The sequence below is a fragment of the Lathamus discolor genome, chromosome Z (assembly GCF_037157495.1).
Source record: "Lathamus discolor isolate bLatDis1 chromosome Z, bLatDis1.hap1, whole genome shotgun sequence".
Taxonomy (NCBI): Eukaryota; Metazoa; Chordata; class Aves; order Psittaciformes; family Psittacidae; genus Lathamus; species Lathamus discolor.
In genome coordinates, this window is record NC_088909.1 from 89,985,125 (window position 1) to 90,002,716 (window position 17,592).

Here is a 17,592-nt window from a genome sequence, read left to right on the forward strand (position 1 = left end):
TACAGACCACACATCTTCAGTCACAGACAGCATTTGTTCTCTCCTCTGATGCACCAGTCTTCTTCCACCAGCAGCTGTGAACATTGCCATTTATGAGCAGATGTTTGAGGAACAGGACATTTCTTCCCTTGGCTTGGTGGTCATACTGCTTACCACCATAATGTACCAAGGTTGCAAGCTAGGTGTATGAACTACCCATACACAATCCAACTTGAGAAACAGACACCATAAAGGAGATAGAATCAACTTTCAAAAAACTAATTTTAATCAAAACAAAAAAATTGTTGATCATTAACAAGTTTATAAAACAGTGATTTAGTTACATAAATAAATTGATATCAGTGTATCAAATCTTAATTACTTTCAACTTCATGAGCATGTTTACATGGGTGATGAAGTACAACCTTTTTACCTATTATAATAAATAAAATGGAGAGCATGAAATAGTTTTTCTAAACAAAAATACCTACAAACATACCTCTAGCATGTTCTCTAATGAAGGGAACAAGAGACACTGGACAACTTTTGCACCAAAACATAAAAACTGCTTTAAAAAGCACAAGGATACAGAACCATCAGCTAAAGTAAAGACACTATACTGTAACCAAAGTTGGTATTTAATAATATAATGAACAGTTTGGTAGTTAGATCTCCAGTTTGGTTATTTTAAAGCATTAAGACAAGGCAAGATAGAAGGCTGCTTTTGTTTGAGTAATTCTAGAGAAAATAAAATATATTAAAAAAACAAACTGAAAAGTAGAACAGTCATACCTACACAACTTTCTGTCCTGCACAAAGTCAAAATACCTATGCAGAATATATATATATAATATATATATATGTTATTTGTGCACAAAGGTTAGCTTATTATTAGCTCACTGCAAAGGCGTAATGTATCAGGTCAATCATTTTGGAAAACATTTTGCGTTTTGTGTCAAAAAGGATATTTCTTTAAGTCTTCTAGGCTAGGAGGCACAAACCCCAGTTCTGGCATACTGTATTCTTAATGCTAAGGCTTGCTGCTCTGGCTGTGTATGTTTTGTTGTCCCTCTTTACTATAGTGCCTGTTACAAGCATGTGTGTATGTGTGTATACATATATATGTATACACAAGTTGTATAAATATATATATATAAAATTTCCCCATTAGGTATCAGTCCAACCATGCAATCCAAAAGGTGGCTCTGCATAGATGCCCAGCATATAGTTCACCACCTGAGCCAACCCTGAAGCAAGGCGCACTTTAGTCCTTCTGATAGGTTTTCTTTTTTGTTTAAAACCAAGCTACTGCAGCTTCAAGTATTTTGCATTACATAGATTTTTTTTTATAAATTAGTTAATGTTATATTTTTCAATATTCAGACATATACTATAATATATATACAGTACAATAAATGCTCTCATTCTTTTTTTAATTTTTTTGATAAATCCCTGAGAATGTATGTTGACAGTCGCTAAGTTTCCACATGCACAAGCATTGTGTGCCATGCTTCTGGATGAACAGCACTGCAAAGCCACGTGGTCAGCCTTTTAACTATTAGTATTTCATTTGTTGTTTTGTTTAAATATGCTGAAATGTAAGGATGAGTTACAAAGGAGTAAAGCTGAATCCATTCGAGGTACTTATCACAGGATGGAGGTGTTTTGTTTGGTTTTTAAAGCCATTACAATATATGTTTGTTTTTGAGGCTGTGAACGTATACAGAAAGAACAGGAGAGCGATGTGGGCTTTTGCCACTTGACAACATATACTCAGTGTAAACCAAACCTTTTTTAACCTCTCTCTCATACAAAACAGGAAAAAGGAAAAAAAAAATAAAAATTAAACACACAAACTTTCACAACATGACAGTTTAGTCTGCAAACTCAATATAACTATACACATATAATACCGGTGTGGCTCTGTTTCTTTAAGTTAAAAAGGATACAAAGGCAGGCTCAAGTAAAAACAAACCACCCCTCCCATCCCCTTATCCCCATTCACATATTTTTGTCAACCAAACCGCTCACGAACCAGCATCATCAGTTTCTTTTTGCCTTTGTAGATTTGTTTTAGGTTGTCAATAAACTGTGTAAACTGGATGTGACCATCATGAGCCATTAAGAAGGTCTCTCGGGCCTTGCTGAGGAACTCTATAAACTCACTATAGTGTCGTGGGCTGATGTGAGTGAGACGTGAATGAGTAGTATTAATGTAGGCTCCAATCGTGGCATCCAAGAGTTGCCGTAAAGGGGCTTTGTCCAGTGACATGAGCTTTCCAGAGTTCCTCCTTCCATGAAGTCCCACCATGCCAGGAGTGGTCAAAGTACATCTACGCAGAATGTCTGACAGTACTGTTGCACATTTGACACTTTTGACCACTAGAGGTATTATAGCTGCTAGCTCATTTTTCCCAAGGGAGTGGCTGAGTGCACATGCCCACAGAACGTCATTAATGGCAGGGTGTGTGTCCTGATTGTAACTCAGGTTGAGATGTGTCATGGCCAAAGTGGCCAGCTTGTAGGCCCGCATAGGGTAACCCCGGTGCTCCATGTATCGTGCTATAGTAAAAAGCTGCGAGTAGCTCATGCCTGTTGTAGCAGCATCTAGAACAATTTGGTACGCAGTCTCAAAAGCTATGTGATCTTTTTCACATAAGGTCAGTGCAGAGAGAGCACAATTCTGAGGATCCTTCATGGCACACTGTAGAGCAAGCGTCCTAGCACTGCCGGCCAGCTTCTCCTGCTGATGGCAGTCCAGATGTAGACGGACAATGGTGCTGTTGGACATCACTGTTGTAGCAACAATACTAGTGGCTTCTGTTGGAGTGAAAAGTGTAAACCAGTTTTGCATGATACTATCCAGTGCATAAACACCTAAGGAAAGAAAGGAAGGATTAGGCAAAACTGATAAAATCTGGCACATATCGATGTTTAGCAAGAGACTGCATCTGCAGCAGCGTCTAAGAGGTTGCCACTACATCCAAGAGGATGTGCTTCAGCAAAAATTGCTAAACCAGATAGTACAGTTGAAAAAGGACATTAAAACAAAGGCTACAGTGCAAACTCTGCAGCAATTACTAAAATACAGAGAATAAAAGAATAAATAAACAAATAAAAAGCCTGCATTATCAGCTTTAATCTCCTGGTGCAACAACCGAGCTGTTTTACCTGTTATTGAAGACAATCTGAGTAACAAATTCTGGCTCATTTGGTCTCATCACTCAAAAGGAGCCCTCAACACTGAATACTTTTGAAAGCTGATTTTAACTTATTTTCTTACTGTGAACCTCAAGGCACAGCACGTAAGCAAAAGAATCTCCAGGTATGCTAAATGGCTTTCTTAACAGAACACCATGGCACACCTTAATGGAACACGCTAAGCACACCTTAAAATACCCAAACATCCTAACCCCCACCTCCTCCTAACAGGCTTTTGAGATACATCTTCTGTCAAATTCAAATGCCCCTGAACATCAAGATCCTTATTAGATAAATACTTGGAGCAATATGAACTACTGAATATTACCTGAAATAGGTGTTTTCCTTAGTATCACTTTACGCACAGTGTATGTTTGTATGTGTGTTTGGCAGGGGCTGGAAGAGGGAAACCGTGATAATGGGTTTCATAAATTGAACCTTATAGCCAACTAGAGTGCCTTGTTATTGCTAGAGGCAGTTTACACACAACTGTGAGCACACCTAAACCACACCCAGAGGTCCTCATTTTCTCTGTAGGACTCTGGCGCTTCCCATGCACACCTTCACTCACGTGCAATAAAAGTCAGCATAGCCAAAGAACAGCAGATCTTCATGTAAATAAAGAGATTCCTTGCTTTACCAACTTGATTGAGTCTCAAGAGTATTTTGCATAACATTATAAGGTTCTTTATGGGATACTCCTATTAGAATATGTAAACTAATTTAAAGCAGTATTATAACCACTATTTTATTTGTCAATAGGCAGCTACACAAAATAATACCCGGGCACTAATATCTGTAAGGCAGCCTCAGCAATCATTATCTTAGCAAAGATATAAAAGAATAAAACAAGCGCATTGCATGAAGTTTTGCAGACACAAACAACTTTCTGGCTGAGGCCATACAAAGGCAAGCTGTATTTTCCCATGCTATTGAAAACATTAATTTCCCAGTTAAGCATAACAAAAAGAATAAATAACCCCAGGAATAAGCAGCAGCAATCCTCTGAAGTTCTGAAACTCAAGAAGCATTATGTGATAAAATCCAATCAATCAGATGTATGAAAAAGGAATAAATACAGCAGGGAAACTTGCTTTTCTGAAATACCGTGACAATTAAAACTGCTTCCTTATTGTAAGTACTTATATTGTCTCCATTTCCACAACTGCTCATTCATTTATTTTATTTTTTACAGCTACAATTTTTAATGCACTCATCTTCAGATCCTATATCCTCATCTTGCAGATGGTAAATACAGAAGCTAAGGGATGCCTCATCAAGACACAGGAAATCTAGAGCAAAGCCCAGAAATGAACAGAACATCCTTCTGAGTGCACTGCTCTCCCACTGCTATCCTGTAAGACTGCTTTTCCTCCCACCTTATTTTCACCTTATGTGGTTAAAAATGGGTATATCATTGGTATTTGGTTAGCTTTACAGGGCAGACGAGCCCTGCACAGTATCATAGCCACATAATAAAGATGCATTACACTTAAAACCTCAGATTTACTCAGGGGCTTAAAAAAACCCAGCCCCTAAGAATGAGAACCTCTTCATGAGATCCACATGGTAGGAGGCATCCTCAGCATTTCATTCATCTGTTTTCTGGTTTCTATTCCCACAGCTGACCAGATAGCTCTCTCAACTTGCCTTTCAAAGGCAATCATGGAGAGAACAAGAGAAAATCTGGGGTATTTCCCAAAGGCTATGCACAACCCCATCTTGCAGGATTAAAGAAGCTACACTGCTTACTGTCTCAGTTGGTCTGTGCCTAAAAAAAAACACTCATCACTGCCATAATGTCTTCCACCAAAGGAATTTTATAGATGAACAGAAAGTGGAAGGCATATGCAGAACCTGGGTGTTGGCAAGCAAATCAAGCCCTCTAAGATTAGCTGACAAGAGAAGCACCTCAGAACATACCTACTTCTGTTGCACATGTTACCAGCCACCTCACCATTTCCCGCCGTCGCCAATTAAGTGTGGACAGTGTCATCCGCATCACCTATCAAAGCAACACAAACAAAATACAAATTAATCCTATTGCAAACCAAAACAATATACCAACAATTAGGGATTTTAAGTTACTCGAATACACTAAGGTTCAAAACGTCAGCCTCTTGTGCTCCCTACTCTGTTACCTCTTCTTTAGCAGGTATGTCAAAAGATTTGAAAAACACTGCTCAGTTAACTTAAAACAGCATGCAGAGAGTAATTCCAACTGCAGATCCTTTGAGGCTACAGGAGACACCACTTATGTGGTCAAGAAAAAAAACCCACCCCATAACAGAGACTCAATCCAACAATAAAAGTCCTAATGATTACTCAAATTAAATTATATCATGTCTACTCCCTCTATGCACAAGTCTTTCAAGTGGGAAAGTGTGCTCAACGCTCAACTCTTTCTGGGCAAAGTAACCCCTTTAATTTTTCCTTCATCTGCATTTCTTTTCATTGACTTCAACAGTACAGACAGGAGTTAGAGTACTGTGGTTTGACTGGCTGCTTATTCAGCAAAGATGTATATACACAATTGAAGGTACATCTAGGTAGTATTAAGAAGTCCTCCACAGTGATTTCTCTCTCTGAACAAGGAGTCCCTGCAAAGAAATTCTATTGTACAACCATGAGAATCATAGAAAAAGGACTTTGATTGTAGTGCCCATATTTTACATCACTTGTGGTTATTGCCTATACAGTTTCTTCAAATGTGGGAAGATTTGTTTATTCAGAAAAACAAACACTGCGTGGAAAATGCATGTAAAGCTACCTGGACATATCCCACAGACACCTAGATGCAGAAAGCAAGTAGTTTTTCCCTTAAAATATCAGTGATCATACTATGGTATTACCATTTGCAGCATTTAAATAAACAGCATAACAGGTCAATCCTAGAGCTCTCAGCCACGATCTTTACACATTAAACTCAACAAACGCACTCACAAAACAGCTTAGAGTCAGCAGCATTTGTAAGAGGGTTCTCAACACATATCCCCTCTCAATCCTAAAGTTACTTCGAAGTGGCATGTAGCCCTCTCACATATGTCACTCTTGCCAAGTCCTTCCATCCTATGCTGTAGATAGGGTAATTAAGAAGATGACAAAGTTGCTGAGCAGCACAAATGCACAGATGATCTTTAAGAAGTCTGGTTATAAGCAACCATGACTGGTTCCAAGCTGGCCTCCAAAAATTCCCACATTGAGATCCTGGTTGTACACCTCACCCAAAGTCACATGACAAGGCCAGCTTTGTTGGCCGCAGACACTGGGGTATCATTTTAACTAAACACTAATCTAAGTGCTAGATTAGAGAACAGCATTTTGAAAGGAAGAAAACTGATCTGCAAGGAGCAGCCCAACACACTTTAAACTGTGAAAATATGGCTAAGGTAAATAATGGAACTAGCCTTTGCTTGAAGTCCTTCTGGAAGAAAAACAGGTAGCCCCAAGTTAAAATGCTTTGGAGAGTAACTATCTGTCCCATTACGTCCATCAAAGGTAAGGAGTCTAGGTGACTTCCTATATGAATGCACACCCATATTGAAGGCTAGCACTCCTCCAATATCCATGACGAATTTTCAGCTTCCTACATGTAGAGTGAATCCAAGAGAAAATACAGGGTTATGGTCTGAATTCTGCTACTGGTGAGGGAGGAAAAAGGTAAAAACCAAAACCAAACAATGGTGTGAATGATGACTTCTCTGAAAGTCTTCTCTGATGACTTTCCTCACTGTGATGCTCTGTAGAAGGATCAGCAGTTATAAGAACTTTCAGCACATGTAGCGTTGCCGTAACAGTCATTCCAGTGCAGACAGTCTTAACTTGGAAGCAAAACCCAACACCATATCTAATTTCTTGACACAGGAAGGTTTCTTGACAAACTATTCTGGAATTAGGTTCCTTTCATTTGATTAACCTGATAAGCTGAGAACAGCAAGACAGGGACACTTTACTGATAAAACCCCCAAAGATTTCAAATAAAGCATGTATTGATGTCCTGACTGTGGAGGATCTGAAGTTAATTTATACTGTAGCACAAGTTGCTGAAGAACTGTTTCACTTTTGCTGAATATATTCTAGAGCTACTTCTTCCTAAAAGGGAGTTGCACATCTATCAAGATAGATCTATGATATCAGTTGAAGAGAACTTCTCAGCCAGTCAGGAAGTCTGTAACGACAAGAGGCTCCTGTGAATTGCACCGCTTATCTGAAAACTAAGCCCTCTTCTACACAGAGTAACTGTGCCTCTGTCTTGATGGATCTTTATAGAATTTTTTACAAACGAACAGGAGATCTCACCCTCATAAGAGACAGAAGAAATGGACAACCAACCATTAGCTTCCACTCCAATGCAAAACCTCTTCATTATGCACCTTGGAAGAAGGTTTACTTATTCACTCACAGGCTTCATGGTGCAAAGGACACCACTTGCCAAATACACCAGTCCCACAAGCAGTACCTGTTTGCACATGTGCAGTAATAACTACTTGCACTGACACAGCATACAACAAGCAAACAGATGAAAAGAACCTCTCCTGTACCTGCTCATGTTACAGCATCTGTGCTAGCAAGGTTCTGAAGAACAGAATATAACCCAGATGCTTTGTGCCCCTTTGGCCTTGCTGATGACCTCTTTACACAGCCAGTTCAAAAGCCTTCCTCCTGCTGAATCACAGAACACATGCTGCCACTGGAAATACGGAGAAAGAACCTAGGACTGCTCCCAAATCTGGAACAATGTAAGAGGTTCTTCTGTCACAGAGATCACAGTTACAGAGTTGTAAAATTGTTGGTATCATCCTCTCCACCCAACCAGGCCAACTTGTCCTTGCTCTGGCTGTGGCAGAACAATATACCTGTAAGGACACTGCTGTTTAGGTTACCACATGTGGGGAGAGTTTTCTAGAGCACATAAATGTGTAAATAGTGAGATACTAGACAGCGAATACAGACAATCTAATTGCCATGAAGTCAGGGAGAGGGGCAGGAAGGGGGAAGCATCTGTAGGCTACAAGACGGTGCTGACACTAACGTTTTGCAGAAGTGTCACTGCAGAAATCTACACACCTGTGAGTTACTACCAGAAAACTGCTATGCATCTTCCTTCTGGAAAGCAAACTACCTTTAAGATTATTAAAGCACCTTCAAAGCTTGGGACACAACAGTGGACAAGTTCTACACGAGTTTGTTCCAGATACTGAGACTCAAGAGAAACTATGGGCTTGTAGTATTTCTTTCTCTAACTAGATCTCATTGAAGACATTCTGGCGACAGCATCAACCACAAAGGAGTATCCATGAATACAATGATATCCAAAGTGTGCTGGTACCACTGAAGGATTTCTTGGTGAATGCCTGAGGTGACACACAGGTCAATCATAAGGATCTGTCCTGGGTTCAGCAGTAGGAGTCATTTTTCTCCTTCTTAGTAGCTGGTGCAGTGCTGTGGTTTTGACTTTCAGCCTGGGAACAGCGCTGATAACACCGATGTTTTCAGTTGCTGCTCAGTAACATTTACTCTGACCGAGGACTTTCTGAGTCTCATGCTCTGCCAGGGAGGAGGGGAAGCCGGGGGGGAGCAGAAACAGGACACCTGACCCAAACTAGCAAAAGGGGTATTCCATACCACAGCACGTCATGCCCAGTGTATAAACTGGGGACAGTTATCCGGAAGGGTCAGATCACTGCTTGGTTGGGCTGGGTATAGGTTGGTGGGTGGTGAGCGGTTGTACTCTCTTCTCTTGTTATTTCCGTTATTATTATTATCATTGGTGGTAGCAGCGGTGGTTTGTGTTATACCTTAGTTACTCGACTCTTCTTATCTCAACCTGTCAAGTTACATTTTTTCGATTCTCCTCCCCATCTCTCTGGGAGTGGGGGCAGTAAGGGTTGGGGGGAGTGAGCGAGCGGCCGCGTGGTTCTGAGTTACCGGCTGGGCTTAAACCATGACAGGATCTTTCTCTCTCTTAGCACCATTTGCCTTAGAAACAGGTAATTATGGCTGACCTTGGCATTTTCTATCAATTCAACAAGCACTTACCAAATCTCATTTCGGGGAAAGGAAGGAATTAATGGTAAGAAACTCCTCAAGGCCATGCAGAAAATACACAGCACTTCTGGCAAACAGAATAATTTTGCTTTCTATCCAGTCACATACCCTTGAGCCCATTGCACTGGTCCCCTCTCACCCCTGAACAGGAGAGTGCCCTGCAGCCGGCTGCTCCCAGCTCCCCTCATCTGAACAGCACAAAGGGGCTGCACACAAAGGGGATGCATACGTCCGCATGCAGATGTAGTAAACATCTGTGTTTACCACATCATTGAGCTTTGTAACAGAAAACAGAATCTAAAAACTCCAGACAGATCCCGAAGAGGGTATGATCCTCCGTGCTTAAAAGCTACACCCACCAACACTGTCAAATTCCTTCCTTCTACTGTAATAATAACGAATGAGGGAAATACCTGAAGGCCCAACTCCAGAGAAACTTTCAGAAGAGTGATGTCTGGCAAGCTGTCCATGAGTGTTGCTATTTTAAATGCATCCTGGGCAAGTTTGAAAATGTGTGATGATGAGTGGATGTTTTTCTGGATGGATTCTAACACTGTTTCCAGTCTCCGAACATCACCTGCAAGGCATAAACACCGTCAACAAAATGGAACAAGCTCCCAAAACATCCAGAGATGCATTATAATTGAGACTGCTGTTGCTATGCAATAGTACAATGTTTCAGCTTTACACACTTTTTTTTAAAAACCTTCCACAATTAAATCACATGTGAACAAAAGATAGAAGACAGCACAAACTGCTCCAGTGCCTGATGATGTTAGCGCAGTACATGGCCAAAAGTCATCCTGATTTGTGAATTTTAGAAGTGATTTGTCCACTCTTGGGTCTTGCTGTCTATGTCATGTCAGAAGAATAAAAAGCTGTCTCATCAGCCTCAAATCAAGGTCATCTGGCTGCCATATAGCCATTTTAAAACTACTTTGCTAGAAAATTAAGTGGCAGGTTTAAGCCAGTTCAGTCTGTTGCATCCATTTCAAGTTCCTGTCAGACTGCAATTTGGATTCCCAAACACAAGTTTTACGATCTGTTTACTCCACGCAGTATTAAAAGCACACAGTTAGTTGACTACGTAACTGACAGCAATGTACCTTTGGCTGCTGTTAGCATGGTTGATGCCAGTTCACACTGCTGGGATTCAATGTGACTTAGGGTGAACCAGCGGGGATACCGGTTTGGAACAACTGATGCAATATGGTGCGGGCGGGACATGTCTCCTGAAGGAGCAGTAGATTCCAATACTAACAACCTGAAATAAGGAAAAAAGCCTCTTTCATTAAATCATTATTACATTAGGTTACTCATGAGCAAAACTAAAGCTGCAACAACACTAAATCTTGTTCACAAAATGGGCCTTTTTGGTTATTACAAAAAAAAAAAAAAAGGTAAAACTCTTCTGAGGGAATCTTAAAAGTCCATTTGCCAAACCTGACTATGTCAGTGGGCATCTGCAGCAACTCACAGGACAATTAACCCACCTGTTAACCAAGGCAGCAGAGACTTTCTGCATTCTGCATACTCCCTGCCTTTTTTGTCACTGAACCACAGCCCTCACGAAGGATAGTAGGGTAGTTCTCTGCTGTACTGAGAACACGTGAATATTTTTCAGTATTTGGAACATTTTTTCTTCAAAGTAAGGGAGAGGAATATTCAACAAATCATTTGGATTTTCAGTTTGCAATAAATTCAGATGTGAATTTATGTCCAAAAAGGGCATTTTACAGTTCAACTATGAGTACTCTTTGAAACCTTTAAGTTTCAGCCTAACAACATTTTATAATGCATCATAATCTGATGTTAGAGCCCCAAACATCAATGATATAATTTCCTTTGAAGTTACTTTTCAGCCTCTATTTCCTTATCCTGAAACAAAAATTTCTTTGAGTATGTGTGAATCTACAACAGTCCTACCCACCAAAGAGAACCCATACTTAGAAAATTAAAATGAATGTTTGCTGTTGACTACTGCAACACAAGTGACAGCCCACAACAGAGACCCAATGTTACATTAGATATAGCCAGTATACCAGATACTATATAAATGCCAATGCAAAAAATAGTGTACAAAAATAGGCATTTTTATTCAATCAAATTCAGCATAATTTCAAAATATAACCCGTTAATGAGACATCAAATGAAATAAGGCAACACCCAGAAGAAAAGCTTTTCCAGTGCTTAGGTTCTTGATGAGAGCTACCATCTGAGTTCTATCAGCTTTCATGTGCAGGAAAAGGAAACTGTATCTCCTCTGTCAATAAAACTGTAACTACTGATTACTGAAAATCCAATGCATTGTGACTTTCCATGATAGAATATTTCTTATGGAATAAGCTGATTTAAATGTAAGTTACAATTGCTCGCACTCTGATGAATATTATCTAAGTTCTTCAAGTAACTGGAAATGCACGTCTTTTTTTCTCAGTAAGGTATTTTTAAGTTCCATCAGTTTTTTGTAGGTTCCTGAAGCATATGGGAGTATCTTTAAGAATTCCCTGAGAAAAGTAAAGGTAAATATATGGGAGGGTATCTAAAAGGCACATATAAATAAAACATACGATATAAGTAACTATCAGCAGGTTATATAAACATTTTCAGACACATGTAATGCATGCTAATACGAAAAAAGAGACTCCACTTGCAATTTGTATTGAGTCAAATCTCTTTATATTGAGTGTACTGAGACACTTATTTATATAGCTTTATATACATAAAAATAAAATACATATAAACTCTTCAGCTGATTTTTTTCCAAGCACAGAGAGATGGTAGGGGGAGAGATGCACTATTAGATGGCTTCAATAAACAGTAAAAATCTCACTACCTAATGCAAAAAGGGATTATTAGGTTATGAGTAACAGTAAATAGACTAAAAGCATGAAAGAAAGAGGCTGTTTTTGGGAAATCTTTTGTCACTTTAAATTTCACTGCCAGCTTTTATATTCTTTTGCTGTGAAAAGAAATGTTGTGAATTGGTGGCTTTCATGCAAGTTTGGCAAGATTAGGGAACATCAGAACAAGTACAAGCAGATTTAGCATTCCTCACTTCCTCCCTCCTCCCCTTTCAAATACCAACAATTTAGAAAGGTTTTAGCAAAGCTACCTTGTGATTAAACATCACCATTAAAGTCTGGCTCCCAAAGCCTGGGTGAAATCCAGGCTTAACAAGATATCAGCCGAACTAAGCCAAACATTCATGTTCTGATTCCAAGTGAGCAGTCAACTAGGTCACTGCAGATCCACATTCTCCAAGACTCTGTTCCGTATATTTCAGAACTGCAAGCAGAGAACTGTAGACAGAAGTGACCATCAAGGACAGCACAACACTATCCTTGCAGACCTGAGGTGTATGCATGAAGGGTTTTATGGTCTCAGCTTTCACTGATTTCATACTGAGTGTTCCACAGACTAAAACAGGATTCAGAAACCAGAACAGCAACAGATGTATTCTGAATACAGAGAAGTAAAGTACTATGTGCTGCCATCACAGGTCATTGACTCGTGTGGACTGACACTAAAGAGGTCTGGAAAGCAACCAGCAAGGGTCTTGAGAAGTTAACTTCTTTAATAACTGTTGAAGTGACAAAAGAAATATGCTCCACTCTAAAAGCATGAGTAAGTGCACAGATTTCTATGCAGCACCTTTACTAATTTCCACATGAGATTTTTGTCCTTATCCTTTAGCCATTTCCTCCCTGCCATGGAAGAAAGATGCTTGAGTTTCCCTCTTCTGACTTATTCAACCTCACAACTATGAGACAGACATTCAACCTTCATGTCTGCTTTCTTCTTCCCCCCCTCAAGATAGTATTAAGTAACTTTTTCATTTGGTTTGTATTTGGACTCCTTTATATACTGAACTATCACTTTGGTACAAATAGAAAGAGAAATCAATCTTCTCCAGGAAAATTTGAAAAGTGCTAAGGAATGCAGACAAATAGAAGGTTTCTAAATCTGCCATCACCACCATTCAAGACAGCAATCCACATTTCTGAAGAGCGCCAAATATCGAAATACAGAAGGACTGATTATTGTCTACCGCTGAATTCTCATCAGGCTTATGAAGTGATGACAAAAGGGCTTGGAGAACAGCACCAATTATGATGCCTCCTGTAACTTTACGAGATGGAAACAGACATCTTATAAACAGACATTCTTATAGTGGTCTGTTTGAAAAGTAACTTCATTGGCTGAGATGACAGCTTCATACAAAAAGACAGCTGAAACGGCCCATGACTAACCGGAGATTTCAACATTTGGATCTTTCAGCGTCTTGCTTGTTTTTCCGGTTGAGAAAGGAAACTTCCAGAAAAGAAGTTTTCAGTTATGACTGGTTTCTGGGGAAAGCCCTAATCCTTGTTCAAAAGGAATGGCATGCTGCTGTCACATTCACTGAAGCATTCAGTGCACTGTGCAAAGCTGCTGATGGATGCCTACTCCAGCATGAAACCTACTTTCAGCATCATGTTTTCAGTAGTTTCAGGAGGAAAACTCCACACAATCTCTGAGGAACACTTAAAGGTAGTAACTGAAAATAAATACAAGGGCACAGTCTACTTCATAAAATTAACCTTTTCATCTAAAAATAAGCCCCATAAAACAACCAACAAATAACCAACAAAAACCAAGCCCCCAAGAAACAACCAACCAAAAACCCCCCTCACCACATTTTGTACTATTTTACTATCTGATATGACCAGGGTTATTAATGCACTCAACTTGTGATAAAATAAAGAGGAGCGTACTCTGATGGCCCAGACAGCTTACTGATCATACATTTGAATGTTTTCAATAGTTTATCAGTAATGCATTTTGTCTTCTTGACGTATTTCCTAAAATGCTTATCATAAGCAGCAAGTATGACAGGTCAGTCTTCATATTTCTCAGATTTCTTCGTTAACATCTGTTACTAGACACTCTTGGAGGCATAAAAAGACAGGCTAAGCAGACTTTTAGCCTCACCTGGCAGTGGTTATGTTTTCTTCTTAAGCTTTCCCTCCTGTTTATACCTTTGATCACAGAATTATTATTTTTTCTTTTTTGAGAAACGAGCTTTAGAATCCGCACCTTCAAACCATTAGGACACAACTTTTCTGATGAAGCTAAATACTACTTATGTGGATAGTGTGTCCTTCAATCACTGTGCAACCATTCTTGAAAATAATGACCAGCAAAACCCAACACTTATTTTTTATCTGGAACTTGATTGCTCTGAGTATTCAATTGTGGATATTCTTTGTCAACCATCAACTACAAGGTTCTTGACAGTGACCACACAATTCAGACAGGAACAGTTTCTTCCCTGCACTGTAGATGGACAACAATTTTATTGCTGATCATTGAGGCTCTTGAAACTTCTTTCAAAAGAAGTTTCTTAGCCACCATTACCATTCTGGCCTTCCTCAAGATAAAGCTAGCACACACAGCACTCCCTGAGAATCATCTTCTTCCTGATTGCTGAAGATGAACAGGATGCAAGTCAGACATTTTGTTGTCAGATGACATACTCTATATAAACCCCAACATTCACCCAGATGTGGACAAAACTGCTTCGTTATGAAACACAAGAAAAGAATGCTGTCTTGGTCCCCACCGAGACAGGTTTCAAGATAGGTTTCAAATCTATCACTGAGGGTTAATTTGTAAAGACCGCCAGTGGAACAAATAGCCCTACGGAACAGACTAAGCAGCAGATGATTCTGAGACTGCTGCTGCAGTGCCTCTTTCTCATTTCCCAGACAATACCATCACACACACATACACAACTGCATGGGTGAGAGAACACTCATGCTAAAGCTGCCATTGTTTAACACAAACCCATGTGCCCCAAGAGTAGGATTCTAGAAGGATTTCTAACAAAGAATGCTTTTTTGTGGTTGTAGATAAGCACTAATTGTACATTTATAATGATTAGACTGTAGCTACTAGAGACATCAACGGCTTTTACAGATGACAACCAAAGTAGTTTCTCCTTAAAGGGAAGCATGGTTCTTTTAGAAAAAAAGACCAGATCTTGATTAACAAGCTTTTTCCCCTTTCATAACCGCTACTTTGCTCCTTCTAAATGACTCGCAAATACGTACCGCATGGCTCTCAGTGCAGTTTTGTATGCCAATTCAGCATCATGAGGTAGGAGAGAGGTGAAGAGATACTTGGCAAATGTGTGCATTGGAACGCTCTCTCGATGGGTGACTTCACCTAAACCACTATATGGTCCAGCTGCAGGAGAGAGCAAGAGAATGTCTGTCTTTACGTACTGCTAAAAAACCCAACATACAGACCCTTAAAAATATTCACTGTACCTTCAGTTACAATTGGTATTCAGAGTAGAGTTTGCTGTACAAAAATTTATATTGCTATTTCTGCGAAACATATTATAAATATATCACATACAGTGTATTACAAGTATATTAAATACCATATTCTTTGAGACAAGAAGACAGACTGCAAAATGTATAGTACTAAGCATACCAGTGTGCATACAAATGACAGAATGATTCCAGCGCTCCATGGGGCTCATTCAGCAAGCCTATAGTATGCAAAAGTAGAAACTGATAACCCTAGCCTTGCCTTCACATAGCTACATTGTGCACATGAATCCCTATGCATCCTGTTGGTGCATGACTGCTTTATCAAAAATCTACCAGAAAAAAAAACCCCACCAAACCTAAAGAGTGGTTACAGTGAATAAATGTGTACCTTTAATTGAAGTTACATGGCCAATCACCACAGCAGCACCTAACCCCTATTGATGTTTCACCTGACATTAAGCACTTATATAACCTTTTAGTCTGGACTTGGTCTCCAGAGAAGAACAGGTCAGATCTTGCACCAAAGCTGGTTTTGTGAGTCCATTATAGCCACATGATCTTGAAAATTGTATTTGTTGTAGGAAAGCTATATCCACTGTTGGAACAATGGATTTTGCTCACACTCAGTGCAGCCAGTGAAGTATTTCAACTTCACAGCAGCAGCATCAAGACTGACAACAACAAAACCACTAAATGCAACTCTTTCCTTGCCAAGTTCTGAATGTTTATGGTGCATAAGAATTCCATTACTACATTTTTCCTGCAACCTTAAGATTTTTATTCCTGTTAATAGGAAAACAATGTGAGCTTTTGACTTCAGCAACTAGAGGTTCAGGCAGTAGATGCTGCAAGACACAAAATAAGAATCTTATATTAAGTATTATTGGACTATTATTGCACAGATAGCAGCCAGTAAACCTAGAAGTTACTACTACTTCCAGAGAATCTGCCTCAACACACTTGGATGAATGGATGAATGGATGGATGGATGGATGGATGGATGGATGGATGGATGGATGGATGGATGGATGGATGACCTTGTGAGCACACTTCTTTGCTGCAAAGTCATGTGTCATTTAAACTGTTCCCAAAGCAATTTGAACTAACATGGCCAAGACTACACTGAAGCAGATGAGGAGAAACAGCCAAGCTGCTTCATCAACATTTTTCTGACTAGTGCCCTAGCACAACATACAAAGATAAAAATCACTAGGCATGAAAAAATTCTGAGCTCCATAGCTGGGCACTTCTGAAGACTGAGGCTGATCAAAAAGAAATGTCAATGAAGAATTAGCAGGTGACAGTGTATCTCAATCATTTAAAATGAAGTTGAAAGCCATTCAAAGCTGGCTGGCATTGCTTCAGTGAAAGAAGCCATTTCATGTATGCTTGCCGGTTGGTGGTCTTATCAGAAACTCAATTAGGACATGAAGAATACATGACAAAGCATTTATATGAAAATATATTCCATCATTAACTTAGCAGTCAGGCAAAAAATTAGAACAGTTCTTGGAAAACAGTCTTACGTTCTGCTTCCCCACGCATTCAAATGGCAGCTACATACAGCATGCTTTAATCTGCTTTAACAGCACAGAAATAAGCTTAATATTGGATTAAGCTTTCTTTATTATAACTACAGGACTAACTATAAAAATGCAATTGATATGATTAACATATTCAATGACTGCACAGTTTTTCTTCCATGTGAGCTGGCAGTTTCTGCCTAAAATGGAGTAAACAGAAATTACTGCATGAAAGCCAGATTTCTCAGCACACTGTAGTACAAGACCATCATTGCATACTGCTCACCACAGCAATTCTGTAGACAGTTATATTAGCAGAGTTCCTGCTATGCTCACTTATTTAATACTCTAAGAAAACATAAAAAGAATTTCAGTGATCAAAGCAGTAAACTAGAACTATCAGAGAACACTTCAGAGAAATCCTGCCTTTTTCTCATATAGCATCCTGACCAGCAAATAGATGCAGCAAACTGATGCAGCAAATTGATTTTATAAGTCATAGGATCACTATATGGTGG

General features: G+C 39.4%; 1 protein-coding gene across 3 annotated transcripts in view; it reads right to left on the bottom strand.

Moving 5' to 3' along the window:
- Window positions 1-247: 247 nt before the first annotated feature.
- The window catches only part of ZSWIM6 (zinc finger SWIM-type containing 6), a 134,157-nt gene continuing 116,812 nt past the window's right edge, over window positions 248-17,592 (bottom strand). For all 3 annotated transcript variants that reach the window (XM_065662650.1, XM_065662649.1, XM_065662651.1), the window contains 5 exons: window positions 15,324-15,459; window positions 10,335-10,492; window positions 9,642-9,805; window positions 5,104-5,185; window positions 248-2,856 (listed from right to left, as the gene is read on the bottom strand). In XM_065662650.1, the coding sequence (XP_065518722.1) occupies window positions 1,994-2,856; window positions 5,104-5,185; window positions 9,642-9,805; window positions 10,335-10,492; window positions 15,324-15,459 (1,403 nt within the window). In that variant the 3' untranslated portion in view covers window positions 248-1,993. The remainder of the gene's footprint in view (window positions 2,857-5,103; window positions 5,186-9,641; window positions 9,806-10,334; window positions 10,493-15,323; window positions 15,460-17,592) is intronic.